The sequence below is a fragment of the Pristis pectinata genome, chromosome 7 (genome assembly GCF_009764475.1).
Source record: "Pristis pectinata isolate sPriPec2 chromosome 7, sPriPec2.1.pri, whole genome shotgun sequence".
NCBI classification, from domain to species: Eukaryota; Metazoa; Chordata; class Chondrichthyes; order Rhinopristiformes; family Pristidae; genus Pristis; species Pristis pectinata.
Window position 1 is genome coordinate 13637120 of NC_067411.1, and position 20819 is coordinate 13657938.

Genomic DNA, 20819 nt, shown 5'->3' on the forward strand with positions numbered 1-20819 from the left:
TTGGTAAGGAAAGCATGAGTAAAATATGGTGTTCTTATAATCATCTGAATCTGATATTTAGATATTTATTTATTAGTCACATGTACATTGAAACACACAGTGCAATGCATCTTGTTTTTGCATTACTGCGGATGTGCTGGGGGCAGCCAGCAAGTGTCACCACGCTTCCGGCGCCAACATAGCACACCCACAACTCCTAACCTATACGTCTTTGGAATGTGGGTGGAAACTGGAGCACCCGGAGGAAACCCACGCAGACACGGGGAGAATGTACAAACTCCATACAGACAGCGGTGGGAATTGAACCCGGGTCGCTGGCGCTGTAATAGCGTTACACTCTCGTTCTTCAAATACACAATTGCTTGTGCTATTCTTCAGAATGCAACAGTTATTGGCCCCTTCCTCAAATTTCTCTTCTCATGAATGTTTCTAAGTAGTGCAGCACAGAAACAGGCCCTTCAGCCCATCTAGTCCATGCCAGCCTGGTTTTCTGCCTTGTCCCATCTACCTGCACCTGGACCATAGCCCTCCATACCTCTCTTATCCATGCACCTGTCCAAACTTCTCCTAAGTGTTACAATTGAACCCACATCTACCACTTCCTCATTCCACACTCGCACCATCCTCTGAAGTAGTTCCCCTTCAGATTCCCCTTAAATATTTCACCTTTCACCCTAAACCTATGACCTCTAGTTCTAGTTTCACCTAACCTGAGGGGAAAAAGCCTGCATGCGTTCACTCTATCTATACCCCTCATAATTTTGTATACTTCTATAAGATCTCCCCTCATTCTCCTGCGCTTCAGGGAATAAAGTCCTAACCTATTCAACCTATCCCTGTAACTCAGGTCCTCAAGTCCCGGCAACACCCGTGTAAATTTTCTCTGCACTCTTTCAAGCTTATTGATATCCTTCCTGTAGGTAGGTGACCAGAACTGCAAACAATGCTCCAAATTCGGCCTCACCAATGTCTCATACAACTTTAACATTACATCCCAACTCCTATACTCAATGCCCTGATTTATGAAGGCCAATGTGCCAAAAGCTCTCTTTATGACTCTATCTACCTGTGATGCCACTTTCAAGGAATTATGGATCTGTATTCCCAGATCCCTTCGTTCTACCGCACACCTCAGTGCCCTTCCATTCACTGTGCAAGTCTAACCCTGGTTTGTCCTCCCAAAGTGCATCACCTCACAAGTCTGCATTAAATTCCATCTGCTGTTTTTCAGCCCATTTTCCCAGCTGGTCAGGGTCATGCTGCAAGCTTTGATAGCCTTCCTCTCTGTCCACTACGTCCCAATTTTGGTGTCATCTGCAAATTTGCTGATCCAGTTTACCACATTATCATCTAAATCATTAATAGAGATGATAAACAACAACAGGGGCAGCACTGATCCCTGTGGCACACCACTAGTCACAGGCCTCCAGTCAGAGAGACAACCATGTACTACCTCTCTCTTGCTTCTCCTGCTGACCCAACGTTGAATTCAATTGACTACTTCATCCTGAATGCCAAGGGACTTAACCTTCTGGAGCAGCCTTCCATGTGAGACTTTGTCAAAGGCCTTTCTAAAGTCCATGTAGACAACATCCACCACCTTCCCTTGATCAACCTTCCTGGTAACCTCCTCGAAAAACTCTATAAGATTGGTCAGACATGACCTGCCACACTCAAAGACATGTTGATTATCCCTAATCAAGCCCTGTCTATGCAAATACTTATATATCCTGCCCCTCAGAATACCTTCCAATAATTTACCCACAACTGAGGTCAGGCTCACCGGCCTATAATTACCTTGCTTATTCTTAGAGCCTTTTTTGAACAACAGAACATTAGCTATCGTCCAGTCCTCCGGCACCTCACCCGTGGCTGAGGAGTTTTAAATATCTCTGCCAGGGCCCCTGCAATTTCTGCACTAGCCTCCCACAAGATCTGAGGGGATACCTCGTCAGGCCCTGGGGATTTATCCACCCTAATTCACCTCAAAACAGCAAGCACCTCCTCTTCTGTAATCTGGGTACGGTCCATGACCTCACTACTCTTTTTCCTCAGTTCTATGGACTCTGTGTCTGTCTCTCAAGTAAATACAGACACAAAAAATTCATTTAAGATCTGCCCTACCTCTTTTGGCTCCATGCATAGATGACCACGCTGATCTTCAAGAGGACCAATTTTGTCCCTTACTATCCTTTTGCTCTTATGATAATCTATCTTATGATTGATCAGTGATCTCTCTTATGATAGATAATTATCTTATGATAATTTACACAAAATCTCTAACTTGTATCAATTGGAAAAGCAATGCTGTACAGCATGGCCATTAGGCCAATGGCAACGGTGCTGGCTCTTTATTAGTGCCACTCAATTAATCTTGGCTTTTTCCCATTAACCCTTTAAGTACTTTCCCTTAAGCATCTAATGAAATCTCTTTGCACAAGGTTCACACCAAACCAATATTGCACCCAAGTCTGAGAATGAAAGCAGAATTATTCAGGAACTTTTTCCCACAGAGGGTGGTGAATCTCCGGAACTCTCTACCCCCCCCCCCCCCCCCCCCCCCGGGGTTTGTGGTGATGAGGAAATTGGAGGTATTAAAATATGAAGCAGGCAAATTTTTGAAAGATCAGGGATTGAGGGCTATTGGGGACCAGCACAGAAGTGGAAATGAAACCTCGGGCAGATGAGCCATAATCATGGAGATGCAAGAGATGGCAGATGCTGGAACCTGGAGCCAAAAACAATCTGCTGGAGGAACTCAGCGGGTCAGGCAGCATCTGTGGAGGGAAATGGACAGTCGATGTTCTAGGTCAAGATCTTTCATCTGGACTGAAAGATTAGAGGGGAGACGGCCGGTATAAAGAGGCGAGGGGAAGGGGTGGAGCAAGAGCTGGCAGGTGATGGGTGGATCCAGGTGAGGAGGGGTGATTGACAGATGGAGGAGGGGAGAGTGGAATTGGGACAGAGGCTGGGAGGTGACAGGTGGAGGCAACAGAGGGCTGCAGATGATGGAATCTGATAGAAAAGGGAGCATGGAACTACATCCAACACACACCCTAGCACATCCACCCCCACCCCCAGCCTCTGATTACCAAGTTTCTTTCCCCTTCTGTGCCCACTTCATCTGCCCAGCATCCACATACTCCTCCCACGATCCACTCCCTCTACTGGTCCCATCTGTCCCACCTTCCTTATTGGGTTCCATGCTCCACCTTTCTCTCCTATCAGATTCCACCAATTGCAGCCCTCTGATGCCTCCACCCGTCACCTCCCAGACTCTGTCGCTATTTCCACTCTTCCCTCCTCCATCTGCCTGCCACCCCTCCTCACCTGGATCCGCCTCTCGCCTGCCAGCTCTTGCCCCAACCCTTCCCCTCACTTCTTTATACTGGCCATTTCCCCTCTATCTTTCAGTCCAGATGAAGGGTCTTGACCAGAAACATCGACTGGCCATTTCCCTCCACAGATGCTGCCTGACCCGCCGAGTTCCTCCAGTGGTTTGTTCCGTGCTTCAGCCATGATCATATTGAATGGTGGGGCGGGATTGAGTGGCCTACTCCTGCTCCTATTTTCGTATGTTCTAAAGTGACCAACAGATGGCATGCATGATATTTAAGGATACTCAATCACCAATTGCTAATATGCATTAGAAAGGGAACCTCTTTAATTATTGAGTTACAAAGGCATACTTTGCATTTAGACAATAGACAATAGGAGCAGAAGTAGACCATTCGGCCCTTTGAGTCTGCACTGCCATTTTGAGATCATGGCTGATCCTCAACAATCAATATCCTGTTCCTGCCTTGTCCCCATATCCCTTGATTCTCCTATCTATAAGAAACCTATCTAGCTCCTTCTTGAAAGTGCCCAGAGAATTGGCCTCCACTGCCCTCTGAGGCATGGATATCAGTGGCAAGGCCAACATATATTGTTCATCCTGATTGCCCCAGAACTGAGAGGTTGCTGGGCCATTTTAGAGGGCTACTCAAAGTCAACCACCTGAGTGGTTTGGAGGTTTCACGTGGCCAGACCTGGTAAGGATGTCAGACTTTCTTCCCTGAAGGAGATGGGTTTTTACTTCAAAACCAGAGTTTCATGGTCACCATTACCACTGCCCCTTCCCTCATCAACAGCAGGTTGGAGAATTGCCTGCAAGACATTTAACTTTGTTTGTGTTACTCCTGTAGGCAGCCCAGGAAGGGAACATTCAAGGACCACATACCTCAGCACTGAATGGAGCGGCAGGTGGTGAGTCGAATAACAAGCCAGAAGAGTACAACGAGTAAGCCACTTTCTCCTTCACATACTGTTAACGAGCAGAAAGTGCAGAATTCATTTGAGAACATAAAGAAGTTAATGCAGTTCATGATCTTTAAATGACCTTTGATCAAGAAGAAAAGACTTCGACTTTTGTCCAAAGTGCTAGCCTCAGAGATAAAACATGGGCGTCCATCCCATGGTTCAGAAGGAGATGGTGGTTACAGAGAAATGAAGAAGGGAACAGAGAGGCCAGACTCTACTTATAGGTTGGGTGTGATACATTCTCATTGGCCATTAGTCAATGTGCGATGTGCCCATACAATACCAATGAGCATCAGTCAATAACTGGGGGTTACACACAAGATGCTGGGGGAACTCAGTGGATCAGGCAACATCTATGGAGGACAGTCAACATCCATTTTCCAGGTTTGGGGAATCAAGAACTAGAAGGTATAGGTTTAGGGTGAGAGGGGAAAGATTTAATAGGAACCTGAGGGGCAAGTTTTTCACCCAGTCAGTATATGGAATGAGCTGCTGGAAGAAGTGGTTGAGGCATGCACAATAACAACTTTTAAAAGACACCTGGACAGGTACATGGATAGGAAAGATTTAGAGGCAAATGGGACTAGCTTGGATGGGCATCTTGGTCGACATGGATGGGTTGGGCCGAAGGGCCTGTTTCTGTGCTGTATGGCTTTATATCCCATCTCATAGGTGCTGAGGCCTAAAAATAAGGAGACGATTGTTTTTTAAATAGTAAATGAACAGCCAAAAGAACTTTGACCAACTGGATCATTAATGTGCTGTCATGAAGACAAGTTCTGGCCTACATTTATATATTCACTTATTTTGATGCTTGAAGCCTGTTGGACATTCTCAGACCAATTAATATCCATGTTGACCAAATTGCAAAGTAAATTAAGTTAAAATTCTGGCTCAGATAGAAATTCATCGGGCATTTTATGCATCAAACATGCAATGCAGTAACATATGCAGAGCGATGCAGCTAGCAGAGCTGCTACCTCACAGCTCCAGCGAGCCCAGTTCAATCCTGACTTCTGGTGGTGTCTGTGTGGAGTTTGCTTGTTCTCCCTATGACCGTGTGAGTTTCCACTGAGTGCTCTGGTTTCTTCCCACATCCCAAAAATGTATTGGTTGGTTGGTTAATTATAAATTGTCCCAAGTGTGTAGTTGAGAGTTAGAATCTGAGGGGAGGCAATGAGAATGTGGGAAGAATAAAATGGGATCATTGTAAATAGGTGGTTGATGGTCAGAGCGGACTCAAGTGGGCTGAAGGGCCTGTTTCCGTGGTATATCTCTTTATGACTCTATATGTACCTTGAACTCTTGCTTCTGAATTATAGTTCCAATACAATCACTGAAACTGAATATCAGTAGTAGAATTCAATGTGCGTACAATGTGCATTTAATGCAGACAACTGAGGGCTAACTTCTATCTCAGCATGTTGGTGAAATATGAGGTGTGAAACATGAAATTAGGCAATGTTGTTAAAAAGGATTCTTTGTTTCTTGGAGCTTCTGAGATTCAAGATGTAAATACTGTAGGTGACTCTCATGTTAGGGGTAGTGAGGGGTGCATTCCTAGAAAATGGTCCATAATCGCTATCTTCCCAAATGCAAAGTCACATCATCTGACCATGTGCCAAGATGTACAAGTTGAAAAACATAAATGTTTTGTTTATTTCTTTATTTTCTTTCCACATAAATTTCATAAGAGTGAATTTTTATTCTATATCCCAGATATTTTTGGTAGTGATTTGTGAATTCTATAAGGGCAAATTTGGGTTACCCGAGTGTTGGGGGTTGCTTGTGTTGACATTTAGTGGAACATTGAACTGCTTTATCATCTCTTGCTGTTTAATTCTTTACAGCAAAATAATTTGACCTGCATTACTTAAGACTGAGGGGTGACCTTATAGTGGTGTATCAAATCACGAGGGACATCGATAGGGTGAATGCACACAGTCTTTTTCCCAGGGAAAGGGAATCCTAAACTAGAGGGCATAGGTGGAAAAACATGATGATGCCGGAGGAACTCAGCAGCCCAGGCAGCATCTGTGGAGAAAAGCAGGCGGTCAACGTTTCAGGTCAGGACCCTTCTTCAGGACTGAAGATAGGAAAAGGGGAAGCCCAATATATAGGAGGGAAAAGCAGAGCAGTGATAGGTGGACAAAAGAAGGGAGCACAAGGTGGTGACAAGGGGCATAGGTTTAAGCTGAGAGGGGAAAGACTTAAAAGGGACCTGAGGAGTAACTTCTTCACATAGAGGGTGGTGGGTATACTGTATGTAATGAGCTGCTGGAGAAAGTAGTTGAGGCAGGGACAATAACAACATTTGGATAAGGATTTGGAAAGGAAAGGTTTAGAGTGATATGGGCCAAATGCGGGCAAGTGGGACTAGCATAGATAGACATCTTGGTCAGCATGGATGAGCTGGGCTGAAAGGTCTGTTTTCATGCTGTATTACTCTAGGACTCTATGACAACTGCTTTTGCATGACATTGAATAGACTGGCACTGAGAGCTGTGTCTTGTTCTGTAGCTTGCTACACAGAGTGAGTAAGGAGCTGGCAGAGTGGTACTTCCAGGATGGACGAGCAGTGCTGGCTGCGTGTTGCCACCTCGCAGTGAATGATATTGAGGTACTGTATCTCTATTCGACCTTCTATATGTGCGCATGCCATTTAAAGGATCCTGTCCTGGGCTTTTGATGTATTTACTCTTTCAGTTTAAAAGTACTTACTGTGGAATTGCATTGTAGAAGATGTCTAGATAACTTTTAGAAGGATGAGGGGAGATCTCATTGAAACCCACCGGATACTGAAAGGCCTGGATAGAGTGGATGTGGAAAGAATGTTTCCAGTAGCAGGAGAGTCTAGGATCCGAGGGCACAGCCTCAGAATAGAGGGACGTCCCTTTAAAACTGAGATGAGGAATTTCTTCAACCAGAGGTTGGAGAATCTGTAGAATTCGTTGCCATGAAGGGCTGTGGAGGCCAAATCATTGGTGTAGTCAAGGCAGAGATTGATAGGTTCTTGACTGGTAAGGGGGTTAAAGGTTACAGGGAGAAGGCGAGAGAATGGGGATGAAAATATCAGCCATGATTGAATGGTGGAGCAGACTCGATGGGCCGAATGGTCTGATCCTGCTCCTATATCTTATGGTCTTATATAGACTCAAAAAAAAGAGTTACAAAGCAAGTTACAAAGTGTTCTAGGCAAGGCACATTAGTAGAGTGTGATGGAAGGTTATGTTCCTGGACCTGTTATCCAGTAATCTGGAACCATTAGCTCAAATTCCACCTTGTCTGGTGGACAATTTAAATTCAGTTACTTAAATAAATAAATGGTCACCATCAGTAATAGTCGGCATGAAGCTGCTGGATTGTCATAAATACCCAGCTGGCTCACATTCGATTGTGTAGAAGGTCTGGGCTATGTAGTTATCTCTTGCTGAGCAAGCCTCTCAGTTCAGAGGCATTTTAGGACAGGTAATAAATGCTGGCCTTTCCAGCAAAGCCCTCATTTTGTGGACGAATAACTATACAAGTATAAATGATCAAATGACCTCCTCCATCAGCACTGATGTTGTGGGCTTAAGATTGTCCAAAGTCTCACAATTTGAAAAACTGTAGAATTAGAATCAGGTTTATTATCACTGACATATGTTGCATAAAAATACTAACCTATTTCCAAAAACAAAAATCATAAAGTGGTAATTTAGTTCGGAGATAATTAATTTGGATTTATTCAGAATATAATGCAGACACTATTGGTTGATTATCCAGTGGCCTAGACTATTTATCCGGAGATGAAATCCAATCCTCACATTGGCAGCTAACTAAATTGAAATTTAGTTCATAAGTTTGGAATGAAAAGCTGCTGTCAGTAAAGTTGACCATGAAACTAAAAGATTGTTGTAAAAAAACTCATCTGGTTCATTAAGGAAGAAAATTTGTTGTCCTTACCAATATCTGATTCCAGATCCACAGATATTTAATGCTAAATGCTTTCTGACTTAGCTTAATGAGCCAGTCAACACAACAACCAATTAAGGATAGGCAATAAATGTTTGCCTTGCCATCAACATCCACATCCTGTAAACTAATAGGTAAAAAACTACACATAGTTAAAGCATGACAGTTTTAAATTGCCAGATATATTTCTTTAATTAGTGTAATATCGATTGGTTTTATCCTACAGTTACAGCAGTTTTCTCTTTCACGTAATTCAGTTAAAATTGATTGCAAATCGATTTAATGACACAAAATAATTAAAAATAAAACAATTTTTGTTTGTATAAAATGTCAAGTGCAGTGAATGCATAGATGGAACATAAAATAGTACAGAGCAGGAACAGGCCCTTCAGCCCACAATGTCTGTGCTAACCATGATGCCAAATTAAACTAATCCCATCTGCTTGCAAATGATTTATCTGCCTCCATTCTTAAATATTGCGATCATATCTGCTTCCACCACCTCCCCTGGCAGCGAATTCCAGGCACCCGCCCCTCTCTGTGTAAAAAAAAACTTGCCTTGTAAATCTCCCTTAAACTTTCCCCCTCTCACCTTAAAGCTAAGCCCACTGGTATTTAGCACTTCCACCCTGGGAAGAAGACTGACTATCTTTACGATAACAACATTTAAGAGGGATTTAGACAGGCATGTGAACAGGCAGGGGATGGAGGGATTTTGGCCATATGTAGACAGATGGGATTGATTTAAATTGGCATCATGGTTGGCATAGACATGTGGGCCGAAGGGCTTATTTCTGTGCTGTACTGTCCTATGTACTATGTTCTATCTACCCCATCTATGCCTTTTATAATTTTATATACTTCTATCAAGTCGCTCCTCTCTATGTGACACTTCAATGAAAACAATCCCGGTTTGTTCAACCTCTCCTTATAGCTAATACTCTCTAATCCAGGCAATAACATTCTGGTGAACTTCTGTACCCGCTTCGAAGCCTCCACATCTTTTGTGTAACGTGGTGACCAGAACTGCACACGGTACTCTAAATGCGGCCTAACCAAAGTTTTATGTCACTACAATTGAACAGGCAGTGAAAATTACCTAAAGAAGGACTCCATTTACTAACTGAGAAATACTTGTTTAAACTGACGAGATCTTCAAAAATCTTAAGACTTGATCCTCCACCGTATTATGCTAGGTGGAGAATGTACTATTTCCTTCTTTGGAAGACTTTTTTTCCTGGAAAAATTAACCCAAAATGTGTTGCTAAGTTTGCCAACTCTTTTGCTTCGTTTGCAGCTTGCGATGTCAAGCCTGATCCGTGGAAACGAGCTGGAATTGGCGGTTTGTGTGGGGACGGTACTGGGAGAGAGTGCCATGCCTGTGACAAACTATGCTCTGGAACTGCTGGCCCGGAAGTGTATGTTAGCAACAACATGGTGAGTTCAAATTGCTGGGGATATGATGTTGCAGTGCAAAAGGAACATAGTAAATTTCTGCTTTTCATGTATCAATCTGCAGCTCTTTTCAAACTTACAATTGAATCTGCTTTTGCCAGCCTTGTCAGGCAGTCTATTCCAGATCACATATGTTAGATATATTTTCTTTATTCTTATTGGCTTCTTGTCGGTAAAGTGGTGGCATAGTGGTTAAGTTATCAAACTAGTAACTCAGAGAAATGGCCTAGTAATAGAACATAGAACAGTACAGCCAAAATAATTAAGCTAATGACACCTCATCCCTTTTGCCTGCACATGATCCATATCCCTCTATTCCCTGCGTATTCATGTGCCTATCTAAGAGCCTCTTAAATACCTTTATCGTATCTCCCTCCACCACCACCCCTGGCAGCACACTTCAGGAATCCACCATCCCGAAGTTAAAAAAAAACCTGCCCCACCCATCTTCTTTGAACTTTCCCCCTCTCACCTTAAATACATGCCCTCTAGTATTAGACGTTTTGACCCTGGGAAGAAGATACCGGCTGTCTATCTGCGCCTCTATAAAGAGATCCAGAGACCCAAATTCAAATCTCACCACGGCAGCTGTGGAATTTAAATTCAGCTAATAATCTGGAATATGGGGGCAGGGGGAAGGAAGAAATGCCAAGTAGTCTTAGTAATGGTGACCGTGAAAATTACTGGATTATTGTAAAGACCCATCTACTTCAGTAATGTCCTTCAGTCAATGAAATTTGCCATCCTTCCCTGGTCCTGCTTATCTGAGTCCAGACCCATTCCTATTGGTTGGTCAAACACCTCTGAAGTCGCTCAGCAAACCATTCAGTTCTGCCAGGACTGCCTCAAATCCAGGCAATGGACCATGGGAATTGGAGCTTCTCAATGTTACACTGATTTAGTGGGAGCAGCCTTACCCTCTTTCATCTTCCATGTCATTGACTCTGAAGCGTTAACTCTATTTTTCTCTCCTTGGATTTCCAGCTGCTACAGTGTTCTCCTTTGTGTTCTTGTGCGTCTCAGTGCACGTTATTTTTGTTCCATGGTTGTCATGTATGAGAGGTTGGCAATTAAATCCTGCAAAGAGAAAGGAGACAAGTGGACAGATCATTTGTCTTTCCGAGTGTTTGCTCAGCACTCTGAGATCACCTGAGGAGCTCCACATCATTAATTGCTCTCTGAAGTGTAGTGGACCTTGTTACACAGGGAGATCGCACGAGAAACTTCAGCCATGAATTTGCAAGCTGTCAATACCATGACGCAAAATTTTTACCTCCGCTGGGTCACGTTATTCCTTGCCATGTTAATGCCTGCTGTACACTTTGTTTATCTGTTATACATTTCACCTGTGCTGTCTTTCTGAAAGAAGCAACAATTTTTATTTACTATTTTTAATTTATTTATTTTCTTTAACCTTCTGCATTCAGCTTTCCATTTGTTGGACACAGGTATTGTCATTGCTGTTGGAGGTGTAATCATAGACTTTGATGTTGCATGTTAATCTGCTTTTCTCATGTTGAATACACATTGCTGCTTTAGTGTAGTGCTATCCCCGTATTCTCCATGTGTGCCTAGATACTCTGGTGCAAAGCTACAGGAATGGGTATTGGGAACATAGGTTGCCAGTGAACCCCGCTCACATAATCATGGAGTCACAGAGACATACAGCACAGAAACAGGCCCTTCAGCTCAGCGAGTCTACACTGACCATTTACACTAATTCTACACTCATCCTATTTTATTCTCCTCACAATCCCATCATTTCCCCCTCAAATTCTCCCAGTCGCCTGCACACCAGGGGTGTTTTACAACAGCCAATTAACCTAACAACCTTACTGCTTTGAGATGTAGGAGGAAACCAGAAAACCTGGAGGAAACCCACATGGTCACGGGGAGAATGTGCAAACTCCACAAGGACAGCACCCGAGGTCAGGATTGAACCCTGGTCTCCGGTGCTGTGAGGCAGCGGCTTTACCAGCTGTGCCGCTAGATTCTCAGCTCATCTGAGAGAAGCTTTTCAGTTAAACTATTCCCAGCATGCAGGCACTGCTGGGAAGACCTAACATTTAATGCCCGTCCCTGATTTCCCCATGTAGTGGGTGGTTTGCTGGGCCATTTCAGAGGAAAGTTCTTTGGAGCGAAGTAGGCTGATGGAACTATATAAGTTTATGAGAAGCATGGGTAGGGTAGATGGTCAAAATCCTTTTCCCATGGTAGGGCATCAAAAACAAGAGGGGGTAGGTTTAAGGTGAGGGGAAGGAGCTTTAAAGGGGATATGAGGAGTGATATCTGGAATGTGCTGCTGGAGGAAATCATGGAATCTGATACAATAACCTATGTTTAAGAGATATTTAGACAGACAAGTAAGGCGTGGAAGGATATGGTCCTAATGTGTGCAAATGGGATCAGTGTAGATGGGGAGAAAAGGTCGGTATGGACTTGATGGGCCAAAGGGCCCATTTCTGTGCTGTACAACTCTTTGACTCTGTGAGTTGTCAGCCACATTACTATGTGTGACTTCAATAAACTGTGTAATGATGTCAGATTTCAGTCTCAGAAGGACATTAAGTAAACCTGCTGGGATTCATGGCGTGGTCTCCAATATTAAAAACAAAAAACATACGGAAACAGGAGCAGGGGTAGGCCACTCAGCTCCTGAAGCCTGCCCCACCATTCAATATGATTGTGACTGATTTGCCCCATGCCTCATCTCCTCTTCTGTGCCAGTTCCACACATGGACCTCAATTCCCTCATCATTCAAAAACAATCTACTTCCTCTTTAAATACCCCAATCCCCTTGCTTCCATAATCCTCCAGGAGAGAGAATTTTAGAGATTCACCACCCTCCACGAGAAGTTCCTACGCACCACAGTTCTAAATGACCATTGTTACTACATCCCCTTAATCGAGATTCAGCCAGTAGTGGAAACATCTATACATCTACCCTGTCATGCCCTTGTATGTTTCAATAAGATTACCTCTCATTCTTCTAAACACAAAATAATATTGATTTAACTTCTTTAGCCGCTTACGATGGGACAACACTCATATCTCAAGAAGTAGCCGGGTAAATCTCTTAGAGAGCCAAAACTATGCACCGTACTCCAAGTGTGGCCTCAGCAGTACACTGTATAATTGTAACAACACTCCCCTATTTCTAAACTCCAACACTCTTGCAATGAAGGCCATTAAGCAACATGGTCACCAACACTAATACAAGCTTTTACTTGACGTTATTTAATCAGATATTTAAATTTGCTGGTTGTGGTGGTGGGATTTGATGGAGGGTCCTTCAGGGACACCAGCACCCGAGTTCTCCATATACATTCCTGTCAGGTGAATCGTTGCACCAGCCCCATTAATTTCTTGAGTGTATCCTCACATGAAAGTTCATTTGCGTGTGGTGTTGTCAAATGCTGACATAAACGACTGTCATGATTGTCTGCTCTGCGAGGGACTGAAGCCACTCCCCATAAAGTTTGCACTGAATGTGTTGCTGCATCCATGCGGAAATCCTCTGTGTGGAAAACAGATGCTCTCATGCCAACCATTTAACGTAAATTAATCTGACTCATCGGAGAGTTATAAATGAATGCAGAATGTGTTTATTGCAGAGACCTCCAAAGCTCTGCAGTATATGCACTGGGTAAAGGTGGATTTAGTTTTGGGCTATGACAGGTAGTCGGTGATGATGGTACTTTTCCCTTTGTGGAGGGTCTGTGGACATAGCCCAAGAGCATGATACAAGGGTTGGCCGATGGTATGTCAAGCATATTCCACCCTGCAATGAAATCACAGCTGACTAGAACTTTGCAGGGAAATGTCAGCTGTCAATATTTCCCTGAAGTTCAGGATTTCCATAAGCGTGTGGAAATGTGTTGGTCCCAAACTTGTTGGCATTTGCTTGGCAACCTTTTGGCATAGATGTGCTGAGCGTAAAATAGCAGCAATTCTCCAACACTTACAGCAGGGAAGCTGCTTGAAAGGTTTGCACCAGGTTAGATCTGAGCCAGGGCATTCCTCTGCATTAATTTCATTGGAGGACACAGCTGCAAAGGATAAAAGTGTTAATATTTTCAGAGAAGGCACAAGGGACTGCCGATGCTGGAATCTGGAGCAACAAACGATGTGCCAGAGAAACTCAGCGAGTCGAGCGGCATCTGTGACTGATGCAACGTTTCAATGCGAAACGTTGACAATTTCTTTCCTCCCACAGATGCTGCATGACCCACTTTCCTCCTGCACATTGTCTGTTGCCTAATATTTTCAGAGTTTTAAATTGTTTGAGTTTTCATTTAAGTTTTCAGTACTTTTAACTACAATGGGCCAGCCACTTAAATACTATAGTTATAGGCTGAGCTTACTGCATTGAGTGACTCACCTCCTGACACCCTAAGGCCTTTCCATCCTCTACAGAGCACGATTCAGAAGTGGGATGGAATAATGCCCACTTGCCCAAATGAGTGCAGTGCCAACAACTCTCAGGAAGCTCGACACCATCCAGGGCAAAGCAGCCTGTTTAATTGCCACCCCCATCAAATGCCCTAAGCATTCATTCCCTCCACAACTGGTGCACAGTGACTGCAGTGTGTACCACCTACAAAATACACCCCAGTTTCTCACCCAGGGTACTTTGGCAGCACCACCAAACCCATGGCCTTCACCACCAAGAACAAGAGCAGCATGTGTATGGGAACAGCAAAACCAAATTCCCTCCAAGTGTCACAGCAGCTTGATGTTGGTCCTTCATTGTCATTGGATCTAAATCCCAGAACTCGCTGTCCCACAGCTCTGTGGGGGGAGCTTCACCAGGACACCGACAGTTCAAGAAGACAGTTCACCTGCACCCTTCTCAAGCGGAAGTAGGGATGGGCAATAACCTTCCCAAAAGTGGATTTCTAAAAAGTGCTTCAGTTTCTGTATTTTTTAATTTTTATTTTAACTTTAAAAAAATTAATGTGGATTAATTTTTAATACTTTTATAAGATAAGATACCTTTATTAGTCACATGTACATTGAAACACACAGTGAAATACATCTTTTTGCATAGTGTTCTGGGGGCAGCCCGCAAGTGTCGCCACGCTTCTGGCGCCAACATAGCATGCCCACAACTTCCTGACCTATACGTCTTTTTGGAATGTGGGAGGAAACCGGAGCACCCGGAGGAAACCCACACAGACACGGGGAGAACGTAGAAACTTCTTACAGACAGCGGCCGGATTTGAACCCAGGTCGCTGGCGCTGTAAAGCGTTACACTAACCGCTACACTACCGTGCCTACGATTTCGAGGAAGAGTAATGCAACACCGAAACAGGCCCTTCGGTCCAACTCTGAAGGACCTGTTTTATGCTGTATTACTGGACTCATTAATACTATATTGCTGTATAATGCTGACCAAGATGCCCATCTAAGCTAGTCCCATTTATTTTAGTGTTTCTGAATATCGCCAACATTCAGAAACAGAATCTCTTAAAGTTTTAACAGCCGGCTTAAACAAATATCAAAGAAGTTCAGTGTCCCAACCCCACAGACTGCCCTCCCACCCTCACCTTAAGGTGGGGTTCACAGGCAGAAGGCCCTGAGTGCTGGTGGCTTCCAGCAAATTGGCGCTAGGAGAATCTCACAAGGTTAATTCGTGGGTCAGTGGCAAAAAAAAAATGGCACCAGGGAGGGTCGACTTTTTCTTTGCAGCTCCCAAGGGAATTATAAAATATTCCCATTTACAACTACTGCAGCTGGAATCTGCAGCTACAGAGACTGCAGCAATCAATATTGCATCAAGTTATTTAAAAAGACTAGCAATCTTAAGAACTGAGACTCGGGACTCCAGACTATCCTGGGAGTGTGCGGCAGCTGGTAGTTCAGGGAACATCTCCATTGTCTCAGGAAATGTGGCTGCAGGGCAGGGCTGCAGGTACAACTGAAATGCAGGGTCCTAAGGCCCCACCTTTCTACCATCCTCCTGGCTAATGGACAGTCTCTGGAAAATAAAATTGAAGACCTCAGAGCAAGACTGCAGTACCAGAGGGACATCAGGGACTGTCGTGTAACCTGGCTCACACCCCAGCACTCCGGACACAGCGCTCCAGCCATGGCTTCACCATCCACCGCATGGACCGGATGGTGGTGTCAGGTAAAGGCAGAGGCGGCAGTGTTTGAACATAGAACAATACAGCACAGTACAGGCCCTTCAGGTCACGATGTTGTGCCAAACTATATAAACACCTACTCCATGATCAATTTAGCCCCTACTTCCTGCACAACCCATAACCCTCCATTTTGCTTCATGATTAACTATTCATGGTGCACAGACGTGGCAGTTCTGTCTCAGTCCTGCTCCCCTGACCTGGAACATCTGGTGGTCAGGTGTCGTCCATTTTATCTGAGGAGGGAGTTCTCCGCCGTCATCCTGGTATCAGTGTACATTCCACCCCTGGCAGACGTCAAGCTGGCACTGGAGGAGCTGAGCACCATGATCAACAGTCACGAGACAGCGCACCCTGATGCCTTCCCGATCATCACGGGGGACTTCAATCGGGCCAGCTTGAAGAAGTCTCTGACAAGCTACCACCAACATGTCACCTGTGGAACCAGAGGAACCAGCACACATGATCACTGTTAAACCACCATCAAGAAAGCTTACTGTGCCATCCCGCGCCTGCACTGTGGGAGGTCCGATCACTTGGCTGTACTTCTACTCCTGGCTTACAGGCAGAGACAGGACTGCAGCACCGGTGGTGAGGACTGCGAAGGTCTTGTCAGGGGGGACAGGGGAGCGTTTACTGGACTGATTTGAATTGGTGGACTGGACCATCTTCAGGGATTCATCTTCGGATCTAAACAAATATGCCACGGCCTTCACCAACTTCATCAAGAAACGCGTGGATGAGTGTGTGCCTTCAAAAACATACCAAGCCTTCCCAAACCAGAAGCCCTGGATGAACCAAGAGATTCACAGTCTGCTGAGGGCTAGATCTGTGGTATTCAAAACGGCAATGCAGATCCCTACAAGAAATCCAGGTACGACCTACAGAAGGCCATCATGAAAGCGAAAAGGCAATTCCATGTGAATTTAGAGACACAATCAGATGCACAACAGCTGTGGCAGGGTTTGCATGTCATTACTTTCTATAAGGCAAAACCAACAGCATAAATGGCAGCAATGCTTCACTTGCTGATGAGCTCAACGCCTTTTATGCATGCTTTGAAAGGGAGAATAATACTACACCTGTGCGAACTCCCACAGCATCTGGTGACCCTGTGATCTCTGTCTTGGAGGCTGACATCACAACATCCTTCAAGAGGGTGAACCCTCAAGGATTCAGGCCCCGTCAGTGTACCTGGCAGGGTACTGAAAATCTGTGCTGAACAACTGACTGGAGTGTTCAAGGACATCTTCAACCTCTCACTGCTGCAGTCGGAGGTTCCCACCTGCTTCAAAAGAGCATCAATCATACTGGTGCCCAAGAAGAGCAGGGTGAGCTGCCTCAATGACTCCCGGTAGCACTCCCATCTACTGTGATGAAGTGCTTTGAGAGGTTGGTCATGGCTAGAATTAGCAAGGACCTGGACCTGCTGCAATTTGCCTACCACCACAACAGGTCTACAGTGGACGCAATCTCACTGGCTCTTCACATGGCTTTGAAGCGCCTAGGCAACAGCAATACATACGTCAGGCTGCTGTTTGTCGATTACAGCAACAAGCTTCAAAACCTGGGCCTCTGCACCTCCCTTTGCAACTGGATCCTTGACTTCCTTATCGGGAGACCACAGTCAGTGCAGATCAGTAATAACTGATCAGTAATAAATCTCCTCCTCACTGACAATCAACACAGGTGCACCTCAAGGATACGTGCTTAGCCCACCGCTCTACTGTCTCTGCACTCATGACTGTATGACTAGGCACAGCTCAAACACCATCTATAAATTCACCAATGACAACACTATTGTTGGCAGAATCTCAGATGGCGATGAGGAAGCGTACAGGAGTGAGGTAGATTAGCTGGTTGGGTGGTGTCGCAACAACAATCCTGCACTCAACGTCAGCAGGACTAAGGAATTGATTGTGGACTTCAGGAAGGGGAAGTCGGGAGAACACACACCAGTCCTCATTGAGAGGTCAGTGGTGGAAAGGGTGAGCAACTTCAGGTTCCTGGGCATCAACATCTCAGAGGATCTATCCTGGGCCCAACACGTTAATGTAATCACAAAGAAGGCATGCCAGAGGCTCTACTTCATTAGGAGTTTGAGGAGATTTGGTATGTCGCCAAAGACTCTTGCAAATTTCTATAGATGTACGGTGGAGAGCATTCTGTCTGGTTGCAGCACTGCCTGGTATGGAGGCTCCAATGTGCAGGATCGAAAGAGGCTGCAGATGGTTGTAGATTCAGCCAGCTCCATCATGGGCACAACCCTCCCCACAATCAAGGACATCTCAAGAGGCAGTGCCTCAAGAAGGTGGCATCCAGCATTAAGGACCCTCACCATCCGGGACATGCCCTCTTCTCATTACTACCATCAGGGAAGAGGTACAGGAGCCTGCAGACCCACATTCAATGTTTCAGGAACAGTTTCTTCCCCTCCGCCATTAGATTTCTGAACGGTCCACGAACCTATGAACTTCCGTTGTTATTTCCCATTTTGCACTATCTATCTATCCATCCATCCATCCATTCATTCATTCATTCATTCATTCATTCGTAACTTATAGTAATTTCACGACATATGTCAGTGATAATAAACTTGATGCTGATTCTGGATTCTGAGCCTCCATTATAAATTTACAATGTCAACAATATTTTGCCTTTCTTCTAGAATGGTACAGTAGATCTTTTCTAAATGAAAGTTTTAAAAAAAACTGCAGATGCTGCAAATTTAAAATAAAAAGAGAAAACTCTGTAAATATCAGGAGGTCACACAGCATGTGGAAAGAGAAACAGAGTTAACTTTTGGTCCGAGACCCTTCATCAGAACTGGGATGGAAAGAAAACAAGATCTCTTCTTTTACAAATATCCTACCTCAGGTTGTCCCGTTTACTCATTGTTCCTGAGCATGCTGGTGGACATTTTCTCCTGGTTAAGCAAATCCGCCATTTTAGGATTCTCATCCATGTATTCAAATCTGTCTGCAGTCTCTTCCAGCCCTCCAACCCCCTGAGATATCTGCTCTCCTCCAAGTTTGGGCAGCATAGTAGAGCTGCTGGCACACAGCACCAGAGATCGGGGTTCAATCCTGACCTCCAATGCTGCCTTTGTGGAGCTTGCACATTCTCCCTGTGATCAGGTGTTTTTTTTCTGGATACTCTGGTTTCCTCCCACATCCCAAAGACGTGCAGGTTGGTAGGTTAATTGGTCGCTGTAAGTTGCCTCTAGTGTGTAGGTGAGTGGTAGAATATGAGGGTAGTTGATGGGAAAGTGGGGAGAATAGACTACAGAGAAAATTAGTGGGGAAATAGGATTGCTCTGTGAGCCGGCATGGATATCATGGGCTGAATGGCCTTCTTTATATCATGTGGAAATATGACTGCTTATCACCCCAAAAATAATCGTTGCACTATAAGAAGCCATATCTTCAGCTAATAAGGCCCTAAGTCCTTGAATTTCCTCCTTAAACCTCAGCCTTCCTATGCTTCTCTCCATCCGTAACCTCTTTAAAGATGTTCCTCAAAACCCACTTCATTTTCCAAGCTATTGGTATCTTCAGTAATGTCTCCTCATGTGGTCAGTTGTCAGTGTTTGTTGGTAAAATGCTTGGAATTGGTTCCAGCTTTTAAGGTGCTATATCGAAGCAAACTTCTGCTTCCTTGAGAAGTCCTGTTTAATGACCGTGACTTGTCTTGTGCAGGGACCTTGCGGCTGATCTACTGACCATGATCCCCGACAGTGAGCTGTTGTTGGTCAAACTCTGTGCGTTCTACGCAGGAGCCACTGCAGAAGTGAACGATCTTCACGAGAAGGTAAAGCTCGCTGTTTACAAGGGAAAATTTGCATTTTGTTTACCCAGAAAAATGTAGATGATAAAGTGCCCCAAGAGGCAAATGTGACCAGCAGAAGCACTTACTAACATTGAACATACAACAGTACGGCACAGGAACAAGGCCCTTCAGCCCACAATGTTGTGCCGAATTAATTAAGTTGGTAATTAAACACCTACCTAAACTAAACCTTTCTACCTATACAATGTACACATCCCTCCATTCTCCACACATTCATGTGCCTATCTAAGAGCCTCTTAAATGCCTCTATCATATTTGCCTGCACTATCACCCTTGGCAGAGCATTCCAGGCACCCACCACTATCTGTGTAAAAAAATTTGCCCCACATATCGCCTTTGAAATTACCCCTCTCACCTTAAATGCATGCCCTCTAATGTCAGGTATTTTGACCCTGGGGAGAAAGATACTGGCTGTCTACTCTATCTATGCCTCTCATAATCTTATAAACTTCTATCAGGTCTCCCCTCAGTCTCCGCCGCTCCGGAGAAAACAACCCAAGTTTGTCCAACCTCTCCTTATAGCACATGCCCTCTAATCCAGGTAGCATCCTAGTAAACCTCTTCTGTAACCTACCAAAGCCTCCACGTCCTTCCTATAATAGGCAACCAGAATTGAATGCAATACTCCAGATACGGCCTAACCAGTGTTTTATAAAGCGGAAACACAGCTTCCTGATTTTTAAACTCAGTGCCTTGACTAATAAAGGCAAGCATGCCATATGCCTTCTTTACCACCCTATGTGCAGCCATAAGAAAATAGGAGTAGAAGTAGGCCATGGCCCCTCAAGCCCACCCCGCCATTCAATATGATCATGACTGATTTGCCCCAGGCCTCATCTCCTCTTCTGTAACAGTTACATATCGTCTTCAATTCCCTGATCAAAAAATAGATCTACTTCCTCTTTAAATAGCTCCGGTTATCCAGCCTCCACAACCCATCAGGATAGAGAATTCCAAAGATTCAATACCCTCAGCAAGAAGATCTTATGCACCTCAATTTTAAATGAATGCCCCCCAACTGTGTCAGGATTCTCCCACTCATGGAAACATCTCAACATCTCCCCGGTTAAGTCCCCTAAGGATTTTGCATGTTTCAATAATTTTCCTAATC

The 20819-nt window shown here is 44.5% G+C and overlaps 1 protein-coding gene across 6 annotated transcripts in view; it reads left to right on the forward strand.

Moving 5' to 3' along the window:
• Positions 1 to 20819, forward strand: part of wdr17 (WD repeat domain 17) — a 118588-nt gene that overhangs the window by 76309 nt on the left and 21460 nt on the right. For 5 of the 6 annotated variants that reach the window (XR_007956654.1, XM_052020198.1, XM_052020200.1 and 2 more), the window contains 5 exons: positions 4188 to 4282; positions 6823 to 6922; positions 9554 to 9693; positions 11139 to 11159; positions 19558 to 19669. Coding sequence is in view for 5 of the 6 variants with exons in the window: in XM_052020198.1 (XP_051876158.1) it covers positions 4188 to 4282; positions 6823 to 6922; positions 9554 to 9693; positions 11139 to 11159; positions 19558 to 19669 (468 nt within the window). In the remaining variant the exon portion in view is untranslated. The remainder of the gene's footprint in view (positions 1 to 4187; positions 4283 to 6822; positions 6923 to 9553; positions 9694 to 11138; positions 11160 to 19557; positions 19670 to 20819) is intronic. The other variant, XM_052020197.1, reaches the window with a different exon arrangement.